Source organism: Ambystoma mexicanum, chromosome 3q, assembly GCF_040938575.1.
Source record: "Ambystoma mexicanum isolate Mex_15411 chromosome 3q, UKY_AmexF1_1, whole genome shotgun sequence".
NCBI lineage: Eukaryota > Metazoa > Chordata > Amphibia > Caudata > Ambystomatidae > Ambystoma > Ambystoma mexicanum.
Genome location: NC_090926.1, coordinates 677,960,280 through 677,977,458, shown reverse-complemented (window position 1 = coordinate 677,977,458; position 17,179 = coordinate 677,960,280). Strand labels below are relative to the sequence as shown.

General features: G+C 48.3%; 1 protein-coding gene across 1 annotated transcript in view; it reads left to right on the top strand.

Annotated features, from left to right (window-relative positions):
* Positions 1 to 17,179, top strand: part of LOC138582876 (TBC1 domain family member 24-like) — a 122,745-nt gene that overhangs the window by 26,325 nt on the left and 79,241 nt on the right. The window contains exon 2 of the mRNA XM_069654575.1: positions 7,808 to 8,846. Coding sequence (XP_069510676.1) covers positions 7,808 to 8,846 — 1,039 coding nt within the window. The remainder of the gene's footprint in view (positions 1 to 7,807; positions 8,847 to 17,179) is intronic.

Here is a 17,179-nt window from a genome sequence, read left to right as displayed (position 1 = left end):
AACAGAAAGTAGGTGCTGTAATTATGCTACTACTCAATCGTATGCCACCACAGGGACTGTACAATGGAACAAGGTTGACAATTACGCGTCTCCAAAGACACATCATAGAGGTTTGTGTAATCGATGGCACTTGCATACTGTTCTTATACTGCACATACCTCTCATTCCATCTGATACAAATATTCCTTTCCAATTCAAAAGAAGATAGTTACCTATACATTTAGCCTTTTCAATGACCATTAATAAGTCGCAGGCTCCTGTGCCCCCTTCCTGGAAGCGAGCAGTGGTAATTCTGATGTGTAAGAAGGGGGATAGATGTGACCCTATGAATTACCGACCAATAGTGACCCTTAAGATAAGCTAGAAGACCGTATGTTATGCCGGGAATGGTTAGTAGAGCATATTGTGTTTTCTGTGATAGTAATAATCCAATTTCATTTGATTGACCTGGGGTTTGCAACATTTAGATCTCCAGATGTGTTTTTTAGTGCCAGCCCTAGCATTGCCAATGGTGCCAGCCCTAGCATTGCCAACGGTGCAGGATCATGTGAGTCTTAGTCCATGACAGCCGCAGAGCCACAGGTTTCAGACCCCTCTGTTAGAGCATTAAAGTCCACCAGTATTATGTCCCAGGCTGAGGTGCATATCAATGTAAGTATTATCGCTTACTTTCATCTCTCTTCCAAATGTCCAACAACGTTTCATTTAATGTTTTGCAATTTCATGTTGCTGGTGAACAAGCAGGAATGTGCTTGGATCTGGTTTCCTGTATGGCATGGGGGAGTATATCCACTTCCAAGATCATCCATCCTCCCATGTAGGAAAACCCAGAGCTTCTCGGCTTACATTACATTTTGAAGTGGTTTAAGAGAATAAGCCCCCGATGCATTGTCACCGGCTTTTTACATTGTGATGGTGCCAGCAGGTGCATGAACCCTGCTCCTTTGCAGTGTCTGCCAATCACCAGCGTCTGGATTGCCATGACATTTACCACTCCGGTTTAAAAATGCTTAAAATCTGGTGGAGCGGACATGGGGCATGTTATGGTCCACTAGATTTTCCAATATATCCTATCAAAAATAAGCCTGTTGGTTGAAGTTCTAAACTGGGGGTAACTTGCAGTGGTGTTGCCCATTCAGATGATCACAATATGATAGGCCAACAAGAAGTCCTTTTCTTGTTCCAGTGGTCGTAATGCCACCTTTCCATAATGCAGCTTGGATAGAGGTAATTATGCTCTTCTGACTAAAAATAAAACGGATTCTGAGTGTTTGAGAATACTTCTTGAGGTGTTGATCTGTACATCTGTACAATGAAATATGACCAGATTGCATCATGACACCGAGCACCAATACCCCCACTTATCCCAACTTCCACTCTTCCCCACTTCCACGCAAAGGATCTATGTGCGTGCAGAATCCTCCACTCAGCCTTCAAACAGCCCCTCCACCCAGGGTGTCCTCTTCAAACAAGGGCTAAGGAACTTGTGTGACATGCCAAACAGAGAAAGCGGTAGACTTTCAACAAAAATATGCTCTGTATTTACAAACCACAATAGTTGAACAGCAGCTCAATGTATATTAGTTTATATATTGCACTTTTAAGTTGACCTGGTACACTGAAGACCCAATAGTAAATAGAGTTTGCGATTCTTCCAATTCTCAAGGCATGCTTACACCCACAGAGTGGTAGCCAAGTAATATTTCTGGATGGATTTCCAGGAGACGTGGCAGTGTAATGGGAAGTAAGTTTGTGGTCTGTTAACCCCATTTTATATGTCCACAACTATACCACCCATCCTCAATTATGTTACAATCGCAACAATCATTTGTGCAGTCTTATATAATATTGCACTGACATCTCTGCAAGGGAGAGCATGATGGATAAAAACACTACATCCACTCTACCCCAAAGGAATAAATGAAGTCCTGAATGTATTACCTATTTTCGGACCGTACACTAGGAAATACCTGGCTCTTTGCTTTGCCCGAGCAGAGGGTAGAGTTCCACTGATTACTGAATTTTAAGGAAAGTGTTGGTTCCTGGATTTAATGTGGCTCCAAGTGGGGAAAATCACTCGGCAAAGAAAATTGGTTAAAGGCTCAACATGTGTCTACGTGGCTCTCGACCCAGGTTCTAAAGGGTATATAACAGTTGAGGATTGCCAGTGTTTGAAGCCATTGATCCTTTGGGAGAATATGGTTGAAATATGGTTGAAATATTGGTTGAAATATTGATATACTCCATATTGTTTTACTTTACCAATTGTGCTCTGCAAGAGTTGCCCGAAAGAAATGTTTCTTTAACCTTATTATTCTGCTGATATGTTTTGGAGATATCATGCTCAGCTGAAGTTTTATTGCAATTGTTAGTGCATAGTAAAAACCTTGTATTCAAAAAATGAAGCACAAACCGGGCAAGAAGCAATGCTGTCTATTACAGCTGTGTGAGTACAAATGAAACAGAACTGTGGATTAGCTCTGATCGAGTGGCTGACATCTGAATGGACTATGAACAGCAGTTTTATAACCGGAATTACAATAGTCAGAAGGCAGGAGCAATTGTAGGATCCATTTTATTTCTGTTCTAACCAGGGATTATATTGGTTTGCAATCCTCATCAATAGTTACACTAATTAGCGAAAGCGTCATTAGAGCAAACAGGTCGATTGTTCCCCATAACCTCACCTCCCCATGTGGTACCACATTTTATTCACAATCCACCATGGAACATCTTGTTATTAATGAAGCAACATTTGTGCTGAAAGCTGGAACTTTAATATACTGCTGTTGGGCAGCACCATTGAGAATGGAACATAAGACACCCGGCAGCTGGTAAAGGGGACATTTACACGATCCCTGTTGGATAAAAAAAAGGAGAGGTGTGTTCCATGGTGCTTGCAAGAAGGTATGTAATGTGTGAGGGCAATGGTAATGTTTGGGTAGGAGTCAGATTCCAGCCTAGGCAGTTGGGGAGATGTAAGCCTGGATGGTGGGAGCCTGTTGGTTCATGTCATGTTCCTATGCAGCTCCTTGAACACACTTGATGTAACTTCAATAAAGGAGCTTAAGCGCAACTTACCAAAGTGTCCCAGAGCTCCTTTTAACCATTTAAGTGACTGGACAGCATACCGGGTTACAATATTCTCTGGGGGTTGCCTTTGATCCTGTATTGATGCTTTTATTTCTGCTATTTGCTGCCCATATCCAGGCCTGTGTGCAGCCCAGTGTATCTGCTTTCATTGTCTGCCTGTGATAAATAGTATATGTACAGTTAGAAGACTGTATTTTATGAATTACATGTTGATTTAATAGAAGAATTAGCTTGCGTGTAGGGGACTTAACACGATATGTTTCTGTCCGAAATTCTGAGTGTTCAGTAGACTGGACCCAGGTGCTAATTAGACATATCTGATTGCTCAGAAAACATGACGTGGATCTATATGTTTACACTGAAGCACACCTCTACAGCTCCGGCTAACTTAATCCTGGCCACCTACCTTTCCTCTTCACTGAATCAAGTTGAGTGATTTAGCTCTTCCCTTGCCCTCGCCCCCTCACCCGCACCCACCATTTCTTTCGGCCACCTGGGTGGCCCCCACTCCTTCTCCATCACACCTCTATTTGTAAGGCTCTGACCCACCTACCCCTACCACAGCCATATACTTCCCCTCCCCACTACACCCCCAGTGCCGGGAATGGAACAGAACAAGACGGAGCACGCTCTGGCAGAAATGTCTTGCTGGAGCGCCGCTTTGACCCCCAGACCATTTTGTGCTGCCTAGACCACTGCATTCAAGATAAGAATCTGAGATAAGAAGTTCCTTTTTAGAATGGATTTCTTACTATGACCAAATATACATGTATATTTGGAGATTTTTGACAAGCAATATTCCTCTGCAGAACACTGAGTTTCATAGCGACACGAGACACGCGCCGTCCAGGTCAGCAAAGAATAAACACGATAATTCAGATTTGCATGGTTTTAGTCACTATTCACTAACACACAGTAGTCTTGTGTTAGATAATGGGAGACTCTTGACTAACTATTTGATAAACTCAGGCTCCTAACCAACGTCAATAGATATGTACTAACACACGCTCTGGAACTATAGCCTGACACAAGGTGATGGTAAGTAAACCTACAAGAAGGTGTTATAGAATAATTTTTTTCTGGGTCTAGCCACGATATATGATCTATTAATAACAACAAAGAATACAAATGTATAAAAGGCTTTTTGGAAAGAAAAGTGGACCGTGTGAAAAAATGAAAGTAATTTTGGACATCTGTATATTCTTTTTCTCCATCTATATGTAACTACATGTTGTTTGTCTACTGTGGGCACCCTGTAAATGTTTCATTTGTAATTGTATATTCATGCTGGTGATGATGCTTATGTGACATCGATTGGTAAACATGTTGGTACAAACAGTTTATGCTGAAATAAGCAGACAAGGATTGTAATTGATTGTGATAAAAAGCACAGGGCATGTGGCCCAGAAGGACAGAAGTCCGAAATGCATAGGCCATATACATGTTCCCTCTGGCCTCTGACAAAGACACTGCATTTGTGTTGTCGCTAATTAAAAAGAACACATACTTGCATAATTAGGCACTTTTGTAAGATTGTTGTTTTCCAAATCAGGTAAAATAAAACAAACAAACTGATAAACAAATTGACCCTTCTTGGGCTAGAGGGTGTGAGGTCCACATTACAGTAAAGCATGCCAGGTCACATTTAGACATACCTAGACTGGTTGCACCAAAATGCCAGTCGTAACAATAACACTCATCAAGAAGAGAATACACATTTAAGCCTGCGTCTCTGTGGCCTCTAACAACACAGCCAAACTCTTTAAAATCTGCAAGGAACTGGTCAATCCTGTTGCAGTCTTTACCTCTCATGTTCCCTCCCAGGCCCTCAGTATGGCTCTGTCCTCTCACTTCTTTGCTAAAGCTCAGGACATCCTGTCCTCAATCTCCTCTTACTCTCCCTCTCTCGCCCCCCCCTTTGGCCATCTCAACCTCTCTTCCTCCTTTCTCCCTGAAAGCAACTGACAAGGTTTCTAGACAAGTCCGATCTAAACATGTCATCCAAACATGTACTTCCCTGCTCCTCCAGAACCATCAAGGACCATATTAACACCCTCGCTCCAGCCTTCGACGATTTCTGCAATCACTCATTCGCCACTGAAATGTTCCCCTCTCCACTCAAACACTCCCTTGTGCACCCACTCCTCAAGAAGCTGTCCGCCGATCCTGCCTGCCCGGCAAACTATCGCCCAATCTCCAGCACCTCTTTCCTGGGAAAACTGTTGGAAAAGCTGGCCATCTCCCAGCTTATACTTCACACTGAATCTGTTGGTTGTCTACATGACCATCAGTCTGGCTTCAGAGCTGTCAGAGGCACGGAAACTGCTCTCCTGAACACCTATGAACATCTGCTCTCTAACCTTGTTTCCAGCATTCCTTCTGTCCTCCTCCTTTATCTTTCCTCTGCTTTCGACACGGTCAACCAAGCCATCCTGATCAATTGACTCCATGAGAACCTGGGCATAATGGATTGGGCCCTTGAGTGGCTGACCTCCTTCCTCTTGGACCACCCCTCCCAGGTCCAACTTGTTCCCTTTCTCTCTGCCACATCTCTCTATATCTTTGGCGTTCCCCAGGGCTCCATCCTCCCTGGTTTTACAACCTCTACTTGGCCCCTTTGGCCCACCTGATCTCTACCTTCTCCTCTAACTTTTCAGTGTTATGCAGATGACACTCAGCTTTCCTTCAGGCTCTTCTCGGACTCCTCTACTCTCTGGCTCATTCCTGACTGTCTATCCGCGATTCAGGATTAGTGCGCCTCCAACGATCTCTGCCTTAATGCCAGTAAAATGGATATCCTTCTCATTGGGACCCCTGCCCCTGCTTTCTCTCTCTCACTCTGGCCGCCCACCTTGGGCCCTCTTCCTTTGCCTTCCTGGGAGCCAAAAAACCTTGCTTTCATCTTTGATTCCACTCTCTCTTTCTCTCCTCACATCTCGGACATTGCCAAGAAGTCCCACTACCAGCAGCTCCTCCTCAAAGGGACCCACTTTGCCCCAGAAGATCACTGTCTCCATAGCACTGGTTCTCTCTAAACTGGACTACTGCAACAGCCTCTTTCTCAATCCTCTTCCTTTACTCTCCACCCTCTGCAACTAATCCAGAACGGGACTGCAAGACATATCCTTGGCCTCAAGCCCAGGGATGGTATCTCTCCACTGGCTCCCAGTTGCTGCAAGGATCAAGTTCAAGACCCTTTGCATTGTTCACAAGGCTTTCTGGACCCGGGGCCCCACCACATCCACATCCAACTCTCTCTGACAAGGACGATGCAGAAACTGATGTGAAAGACTCTATACTGGGGATATAACCCTGTTACTACTACAGGGACGTCAGTCCTATGGATTGATTATATGCAAATACGGCCCAGATTTGAAAAAAGCCGAAACATGTTATCATACATGGGCTTCTTTTTTAATGTGTGATCATGCAACATTATTAAATATACACACATTTTGATGGCACAGAGTCCTCCATTCTTTTCCTTTTTACTCTCTTCCAAAATACCTTCCTTCTCGAGCCCTTCGCTCAGCTACCTCCAACTCTCTAAGGGTTAGATGCTTCTCCATGAAGAGAGTGGGGGAGGGGTAGATCTCTCTCTCCTCTGCAGGTGCCTCCCTCTGGTATGGCCTCCCTGCCCCTCTGAAACTCAGCCGGACCACATGAAGTTCCGGAAGCAGCTCAAAACCTTCCTCTCTAGCCACTAATACCACATAATCATGCTTGCTTAGCCTGGACAACCATTCTGATTTGTTGCACCATCCCGCCCCCCTACACATCCCCTCTCGCTCCCACCCCTACCCCATCCTTACAAATCAGCTCCTTGGCCCAGAATTATCTCCACGTCCCTCTTCCTTGTCCCAGAGTTTACGTATGAGGCTCCTTGCCTCATAGGTAAGTACTGGGATGAGGAAGAGTGGGACTAAGAGTAATGAAGATTACAGGTAGCTAAGTGAGGCATTACCTCCATGTACCTCTACCTCATCCCAGTACTTGTGTATGAGGTAGAGGGCTTCATATACAAGTACTGCCTGATACACAAGTACTGGAACGAGGAAGAATAGGGTTAGGAGTAATTAAGATTACCAATAAGTAATCGAGGCATTAAACACAAGTAGTGGTGCAACACCTTTGAGTTGACTGGGATTCAGCATTCCTCCTCCCCTGGGGTTGAGAGGAGCCCTATTACTTCATAAAGAAATTATTTCTGTTACATACTTTAAATTTATTTTTCCTCTGAGGGTCGTCCCACCCCCCCAACCCTCCGCCCAGGACATGATACAAGCACATGTCTTAATATGTCTGATCTCTTCCCCTGCAGTGCCTTATCAACACCAGCCACTTAAAAAAAAATTAAACCCCACGTGTCAGCCACGAACGATAACAAATGACAAGTAGGCTGAATAGCGCTCTCTGCCACTGCCATAGCGAGCATATTGCTTTGCAGTTTTTACATTTTCCCTACATGTTTCTTCGCACTCCTGGCTCTTTTAACAAAAGTCACTTCCATTTAAAACCGTGTGCTAATCACCATAACACCTTTGGATGTGGTCTGTACCGTCTTGATAATGATAAAGGAACGCCAGTTTAGACCTGACTAATAATTTAGACCCGAGTATTAGTTTAGACGTGAGTTTTCTTGTGCATACGTTGTTGGCAACATTTGCTACATTTAGTAACTTTTTTCACATTTATTTTTGTTTTCATTTGCCAGAGCGGACCATTTCTCCTCCCATCCCGCTACAGATAACTCCGGAAATAGAAATATTGGACATCAACACAACATCTGCTGAGGTCGACTATGGGCAGTTTGTAGACTGGCATAAAATGCCAGTTTTGAATCCGGACGAGAACCATCATAGACACGAACTCACACACAACCTCAAAGAGCTGAAGAAAATGGCCAGAGATGGCCATTTTGCTCATAGCCACAACCTTCGAGCTCAAGCCTACAGCCAGATCATCCGAGGCCTTAATTGCCGTATTGTGACTCCTGATGGACCGGTCTACCAGGATATATCTGAAAGACTATTCGGCAACAGAGATGTGAGCACCCACCCACTGCCTGACTTCCTGGATGAGATCTTGATGCCCACATATTACCTCAACAAGCAAGGTGTGACCGCCATCCAAAAGGTTCTCATCTGCATCAGCAACCAGTTCCCAGACATCACGTACAGCCCGACCCTGCCGGTGGTGGTGGCCTTGCTGCTGCACTACAGCACGAGTGAGGCTCATTGCTTTGAGCAGATCTGCCGCTTGATAGCGTGCATGGATACCCAGAAATGCTATATTGACCAAAGTCTCCTAGCCCATGAGGCCTCCTGCATGACCTTCGGTGATCTGGCAAAGAAGCATTGCCAGGCTGGCCACAAGCTCATTGCAACGACCTCCGACAACATCTTTGAGGTCTACTGCGAATGGGTGTTGTGGGTCTTTGGGGACCTGCCATTTGAGTATGTCATCCGAGTCTTTGATGCCTACCTCTTGGAGGGGTCTAAAGTGCTGTACCGCGTGGCTCTCGCCTTGCTGAAGCAATACAGGTATTTTGCCACCTCCAGGGAAGCGGAGATCACTGATGTCAAGCAAGACATGCAGAACTTTGTGCAGAACATTGCCCAACATTTGCCAGTAGATAAGCTCCTCGAGAAGGCGTTTCGCATTCGTCTCTTCTCGCATAAGGAGATCTGGTTGCTGCAGCTGGCAAATAGGAAGGCTCTGTCGGAGAGAGGGATCACAGTCACCCAACGGAGGTGAGGCTACAACACTATCCAAATATCTGTTAGCCAATTACTGTTGAAAACCTACAGTTCTGCCACCTAATGGAGGTAGGAGAGCAATGAGGCACTACTCCTGTCCACTCTTGCCCCCCATCCACCTTCACCCCAGCAGAGCTAAGACGCCAACCTTTAACTACATTTATAAAAGTCACAGGCGTCTATGGTGTGTAGAACTCACCTTACTAAGATGCTCTCTAGTGTTTCAACTCTGAGCACAGTCCCTCTAATGAAGGGTAGGAGTTCAGATTCATATGTCAATTGGCAACCGCTAGCCTCAGTCCATTTAAAAGGGGGTCGGGTGTCAATGCCTATGCCTTTGATCAATGGCTGTTGCATTTTTCATGTTGGAGTGAATCCTTTATGGTCAGAAGTCCTGTTTTTTATTTTTCATTTCTCTTAGGGGGAACTGTTGCCATTTCCTCCGCCCACTTCAGTAGGTGGGTCTGGATGGTCCTAGTTTGGGGCCTTCTGGGACCCTTGGTTGTCCGTCGTGTAAGATGTGCTGGATTGCAGCACCTGTTGCTTGGGTTGTGAGCCTGTATGGTGGGAATGATCCAGAGCTATGATAAAATAGTCCATAGTGCCCCTCTACGAGAGCGAACACAGCAAAATGACCTGTTCTTTGGGAAGGTACCCACTCGAGAGTCCACAGCCACACTTTAGCTCACTGTACCTTTCACAGAAGGGAAATATCCATTTGCATATCAGTCTTTGTCCCACCCACATGGGCAGTCCATCACCGAAATGGTATGGCAATTCTCTTCTGAACAAGAGTGCCAACACCAACCCCATACACGTGTTTCAGCCTTGTTGGGCCTCATCACTGAGGTGGAACTGTGTCTCTCTGAGCACAGTGAGCAAGGGGTCCACGTCTGGATGACCCTAGGAAATGTATAGTTTTGGTGACCAAACCTAAGTCCCTTAGACATTGATAACAGTGTTCGTTCTCACAGGGGGGCGCCTATGGACTCTTTTTTTTGGGATTATTTAAAGGACTTAGGGTGACTAAACCTAAGTTTCCTAAGGTCATCCAGACATGCACCCCTTGCTCACTGTGCTCAGAGAGGCACAGCTCCACCTCACTGATGAGGCCCAACAAGGCTGAAACACGTGTATGGGGTTGCTGTTGGTACTCTTGTTCAGAAGAGAATTGTGGACTCTCGAGGGGGCACCTTCCCAAAGAACAGGTCATTTAGCCAAGTTCGTTCTTGCAGAGGGGCGCCTAAGGGCTATTTATTTTTTTAAAAATGTTTTTATTATTATTATTATTATTATTATTATTATTATTATTTTATCCAGAGCTAGTTTGACAGCCTGGCCACCTAGGTGGAGTGACTAGGTGTGTTAGGGGAGAGGAGTAGGAAGGAAGTGTATGGTGGTTGTAACAGTGGGAGCATTGGCCACCTATGTATGGATTGCAGTTACACACATTCACGTGAATCTTCACTGGCTAATGAATGCTGCAGCTTCATCTGATAACACAGAAAACGGGACATGACGTACTATAGTCCTACCTAAACATTTGTGTTTGTTTTTATTTGACAAACAGGGATGTCCATTTTGATCAGGACTTATAATAGCACATTTACATGTGACAAGATGGTGTCTGTTCAGTAGGACATAGATGTGCACAAGTGGGTAGATTCTAGAGCAAGGGTCTGCTACCTTTTGGATGTTTTGGACTACAACTCTCATTCCAAACCAGCATAATCAATCACCGTATATCAAGAGAATTGTAGGCCGAAACATCTGGAGAGCCAAAGTTTGCGGCCCCTGTTCTACTGAGTGTGGGTAGCCAAGTGGAGCACTTACTTACTTAGTGGAAGGAAGTGGTAAAGGGGAAGGCAGTGGTAGAGGGGAAGGCCCGCAAGAAGACATGAGCGGTATTCCATTCTACAAGTCTGAAATCCTAGAACATTCCATCCCCTGCCTTTTTGGTAGGAAATACATCAATTTATGTATTAATCCCACGCACATATTATCCCCAACCCTCTAGAATGCTTACTTTAATTTAGCTTTAGCAAGTGTAAGGTTATTTTATTTTTATATGTGTGTGTGTGTGTGTGTGTGTGTGTTTGTGTGTATTTTTATGTATTCACTGGAAAAACTTTAGTTCAGGTGCAGTTAAATTGAGCAGACTTAACACAAAAGAAAACACCAATTCCCCAACTTTCACACCTACCCCCTATCCCCCTCGTACTGTATGTTCCTTCATTGTTCAGGTTGCATGCCTTTGCCCGGTGAAGAGCCTACGCTTAGGCCCCACTCAGTCCACACCCTCTCATTACTCCATGATCACCCTCCGAGCGACACCAGTACTCCATTGCTCCCCTGCATTCCTGCCACTCCCTACTTTGACTCCCGTCCCCACGAGATCCACCTCCCTTCACCCCATCTGCATGTCCGGAGTCATATATCTGACAATGAAGGGGTACCACTCCATCTCTGTCGGTTCCAGCCTTCCATGGAGCCCCGCTATAATTCTTTCCATTGTGTAAATGCTCTAGGCCACATTGACCCATTCTCTCTTACTGGGTATGTATTCGTTTTTCCATTTGGTGCCAATGCATGCTCTGATGGTCAACAGTAAAGCTGCTGCCATTTTTGCTATCCCGGAGTATTCCCCCTCCACCTCTTCCATCCCAAACAAAACCAACAGGGGATTTTTATTTCTAGGTATCCCCTCCAAGTCTCTGATCCATCCAAGGACCTCGTCCCAGAAAACCTGTATCCTAGGGCAAGCCCACCACATGTGGCAGTTGTCCGCCCTCCCATCACAGCCCCTCCAGCACTGGGGACTACCATCAGGGAATATCTTTGACAGTCTGACAGGGTCATACTGCCATCTGTGGAGGAGCTTGATCGCGTGCTGTGTATACTGGTAGGTTAGTGATGTCTTATAAACACCCCTGCAAAGCATGTTCCAGAGGGTCTCATCTTCTTCTACCCCCAAGTCCCTTTCCCATTGCCCTCTCAAATGCTCTGTGGTCCCACCACCCGCCCCAACCAAAGCCCTATACATGATCGAAATTAATCCTCGCATTGTCCTGCTCCTGTCAATCAACTTCTCTACCAGTCTTATCCCTTACGCTTGCATCTGTGAGGGCACCTTTTGGCTGCAAGAACAGGAATACAAAGAGTTTGCCTATGCCCAGGGCCTCCTCTAGGTCCGCAATTGAGATGAAAGTACCCCCCTAAAGAGCTGCCCTATCCTCTCTAAGCCCGCCTCAAACCAACCCCGAAACCTTCCTGGGTTGGGTATGCTGTCTCTAATCCCCGGTACCCAGAGGTGACCCAAAGGCGAAGGCCACTTAGTGACCCCCTTCATGTCCGCCCCCTGTCTACAGAGGTCCCATATAGTTCCCAGGATGGGGTGATCTTGTATCCTCCTTGGCAGTTTATTCCTGGGTACCCACAACCATTCCCCAACCGTGGCCGGGCTCAAGTGGAAGTTATTAATCGCCACCTATTCTTGATATGTCTGGGACCACAGGTGGGGAATCCAAATTCTAAACTGGGCTGCCTTATAGCAGAGCCGCACATCTGAAAAGCCACCCCTCCCCCGCCCCTTGTCTGTTGGTAATGTTAGGGTAGACCTAGGGATTCAGGCCTTCTTCCCCTGCCAGAGGAACCTATGAATCGCCCCCTGCACCTCCAGATAGAACATAGATTTGAAATAAATGGTACCTTTCGGAGGACCACCATTTTCAGTGCTTTCAGACGGCCCAACCAAGAGATTGTAAGCTTTTACCATTTTTCTATATCCGCATGTATTTTCAGCTTCACTGGGGGGAAATTGGCATCAAATAAGCTCTCCAAGTCTCTAGTGAGATGAACACCTAGATACCACGTCATGGCCACATTAACCTCCGCCCAAGTGGGGCGAACCTTTCAATATCCCCATCCCTACCTCTGTCCAGGGGAAAGAGAACCAACTTCTGCCTCTTAATCTTCAGCCCAGCCATAGTACCATACTGCTCAATCAGCTTGGGAGCCGTTGATATGGAAATCAGAGGTTCGCTCAAGTGAAGCAACATAACGTCTGCATATAAGGCAACCTTATATTACACACCTCTCATTTGGATGCCTTGAACCCCTGGGTCGTCCCTAATCTGCTGGGCAAGGGGTTCTATCGACAAAGTGTACAATATAGTGTTGGCCCCCCTGATACCAAGGCTGGAGGCTGTTGTGGGCTGCCTCCGGTCTCCGGGGCAGCCCACCGATGGTGTCGGGATCACCCGACACAAGAGGTGCGCCGGGTAGCAGCCGGTGAACCTTGCGTAGGGGAGCACCCTACGGCGCCCAATGTCACCGGGCGTAAGACTCACGGTGCGGGGGTGTCACCCCCAGTTTCCACAGCTGCGGCTCCGAGGGCACTCGGGCCGCGGTACACAAGAGGCCCCGTCCACGTGGCAGGCCCACAACCCAAGGAAACACAGACACGAATTGCCACTTCCTGGGGCTCTGCTGCTCTGCCCTCGCAACGCCAGCAGAGCCCCTTTTATTAAAGGAGCATGTGAGCGTCATGACACAGTCACGGCACTCATGTTGAACAAACAACTAGACCCCCACACAACATCCCTCCTTTATTATAACCAAACACAAATCAAATAAAACCCACCACAAACATTTGGTGCATTCCAGTCTGCGCACCACCTAACCGCTACTCAAACTCAAACATTGTTGACACTGCAGAACAAACAGATGTGTTCCAGTCCCCACACCACGGGGCCCTATGACGGGGTCCTCCAACTCAGAAAATCCCGGGATCAAACTGGCCCCCAGCGCCGCTGCAGGACAAGAAGAATATATTCTCTTCGTACTCCTCCCCCATATCATACGGTGCTTCTCGGGGACTCTCCGCCACCTGGACCGCCGCCACCTTGGGGGTCTTTCTCCCCTTCACCTCACTCCCCCCTCATGCCCCCGCCATGCCGGCTGGGGCTGGTGCGAGACACACTCGTGCAAAGTGGTCTCCTTTCCCGCACCTTCCACAGATTTGTCTCATCGCCAGGCAGTCCTGCGGGTGTGGCAGATCCCACCCACACTGATGACATATTGTGGCATTAGGGTCTCTCTTCGGCCAGTCTCTCCTCCTCATCACTCTTCCTCCTGGCCACCTGCCGACAGCCACCACCTCCTCAACCTTCACTCGCTGCGTGGGGACCTCCATCTTTAGGTGGTGTCTAGAGGAATCCATGGCCGAGGCCCGCACCTCCGCCAGTTCCTAGGCCCGGCCAAGCTCCAGTATTCGATCGAGGGTCAGCGCTGGGTCCCTCAGAACCTGCTTGCGCAGTTTGGTGGAGTTGCAGCTGTAGATGATCTGCGCTCTGACCTCGTCTTCCTCGAAGTTTCCCAGATCGTAGGACAGTGCAATGCCACGCAACTTGCCGTGGAATGCATCGAGACTCTCCCCTTCTTCCTGCCTGGCACACCTCATTCTGAACCGTTCGTGGTCCGGTTGATTATGGGTCGGAAGTACCCGTTCAGGGCCGTGATGGCAGCACCGTAGGACTGATCTGCTGGCATTAGTGTCTTAAACAACCTCTAAACAGCCAGTCCGGCGGAGTACAGGAGCGTCGGGCGCTTAGCTGCATCCTTGATCTCCACCGCAGCGAAGTATAGCTCCAGGTTCTCCACCCAGGCCGCCCTCCGGGACCCCAGACTTGCAGGCGCCCCCAGGATATCGAAATGGGGTATTGGTGCCAGCTGACCCCGACCTACTCCCTCGTCGTCCGACATGCTGACAGCCGCTGGGAATGCCGAATGCAGTCACCGGTGCTGATAGGTGCCCGCCGTTCTTCCTGCCCAGGGGCGCACGAGCACTCCAAGTGGAGCCGCAACCTCTAGGGCCTGAACATCACAGCTCGCGGGGTTGATATGACACCCCTTTTCCAGGCAGTCTTTACATCCATATTATTCAGGCGCCGGATGTTGATGGGCCCACATGCAGTGTGGCCCAGCCCCGGCTCCTCACCCTCACGGCCCGGTTCTCCCCTTTCTCTAGGGACACTACAGGCTGTGTGTCTGTATAGGCCACACCCCTTATTTTGTTTATGGGGCAGTGGTGGTGGGGTGCACGCCACCCTTTCCTTATACTAAACAATGGACAAGGTGAATAGCTGCCCCTCATCCGACCCGTGTTCAGCGGGCGTTCTGCCCGCTCCGACGAGATGTGCAAGCGAGCAGCTGGCCGGAGCTCCAGGCCCCGCCCCTTTCGTTTGTGTGTCGGCTGGGGCCACGCCCCTCTTCGTTCTCGGCCCGACTGCCAGGCCCGCTGGGCCCACGCCCCCTCTCTTTGTCCCCGTTGCGATGGGGGCAGGGCAGGGCCGGTCTGATCACCGCTGCGGCCGAGGGTGGGCCAGGGAAGACTCTCACTTTCCCCTTTTCTCCGCCATCCCAGCACTTGACACCGCTGCACAGCCTCTCCTCCAGCAGCCGACGCCGCACTGCACTGGAGGACTGGCCCGCCCCTCTTCTTTGTTCTGGGGCAGGTGCGCACCTCCGCACGGCCTCTGGGCGTGTGGTTTCAACCAGGAGGGCCCGGGAATCCCATCCTCATTGCCAGTGTTGTGGGCTGCCTCTGGTCTCTGGGGCAGCCCACCGATGGTGTCGGCATCACCCGACACGAGAGGTGCGCCGGGTAGCAGCCGGCGAACCTTGCGTAGGGGAGCACCCTACAGCGCCCGGAATCACCGGGCGCAAGACTCACGGTGCGGGGGTGTCACCCCCAGTTTCCACAGCCGCGGCTCTGAGGGCACTCGGGCAGCGGTACACAAGAGGCCACGTCCACGTGGCAGGCCCACAACCCAAGGAAACACAGACACGAGTTGCCACTTCCTGGGGCTCTGCTGCTCTGCCCTCGCAGCGCCAGCAGAGCCCCTTTTATTAAAGGAGCACGTGAGCGTCATGACACAGTCACAGCGCTCATGTTGACCAAACAACTAGACCCCCAAGCAACAGGGGCCAGCTGTTGTTCCTCCAATGCCACCCCGCAATTCGGGGGGCCACTGTTGTGGTCCGTCCGGCTGGGCCGCTCTATGCCCACGCAGCGTAGTGCTGCTCTCCTGGTGCCCTGTCTCGGATCGGGCCTGCAACACACCTTGCCGCCTTGAGAGACAGGCTTTTCTCTCATTCTAGTGCACCCTCATTCAGGGAATTGGACCGGGCGGTGACCCCTGACTTCCCACGTTCCGCAGGGGGTTCGGTACACATAGATGGGGGCTTTGTGAGGGCGAGGGGGCTCAACCCACGAAGAGGCCCTCTTAGACCGTGACTTCACAGAGCCATCCGAATCCCTGTTCCCCCTGGTGGTCGTCTAGATTTTCTTTTTTTACAGGCTAAGGCCTTTGCCTTTGTCCACTGTACATGTTCCCCAATATGTTTATTTTGGACCCACTAGGTACATGTGTTTTGAAAGCATTGTCTCATGTGTGGAAATTCACATAAAATGGCACTGCTTTAACTACGCATAGCTGATGTTCAGAAAACTCATGCCTTCAAACTGTAGTCAGAACACTGTTTTTTGTAAATGAGTGCTTTTATGTAGTGCAACATTGCAAACTGCTCTGTCTTCAAGTTAACAGTTCTGTTGTGTAGGTTTCCAGCTGTTGGATGAGGTAATCACTGAGTTGCATTCTACATTTGGGCTGTAACTCTCGTTGTTCTCCTTTCTGCCCGCTTTGCTTTTAATACCTGATGCAGATCCATGGGACTTAAAAAGCGAATGCACTATTCCATTTCTGCATATTTTCAGTTAGCCCAATAAAACTAATCAAAACTCACGCTTTTTTTGACAACTGAATTTGCACTGCAACACATATATTTTATTTTTTTTCAAGGAAAAACTATTAGTTGCAGGGACGTTGAGGTGAGACCTTAGTGCAAAAAAACCCCCTGAAATTCAGCGAAAAACACCTGAACCTCGTGCCCCCTGTTGCACAGCCTATGACCACAATGATAGCATCACAGATGAAATCCCTCATGACATCACTGGTGACATAGGTTCTCCACTACTAGAACTCTTGCACATGGGACACAGTTGTCTTCCGGTTTATGGATGATCCTTCAATCTCAGGCCCTGCCCTTGCACAACCAGTGCTGTCTCCATGCTTCTCGCCATGACTCCGCTGCGCCCTGCTTCTGCCCTTGTTGCGGGGCTCAGTTTGTCCTCTATTGCCATTTAATGCTCCTACTCCCTTTAATCTCGCCCTGGGTGGTGGGATACGACTCATGGGAGCAGTGCGTCTCCTCTACCCCCCCCACTCCTTCATACTTTTAATTCAGATATCATCTTTTACCAAGCT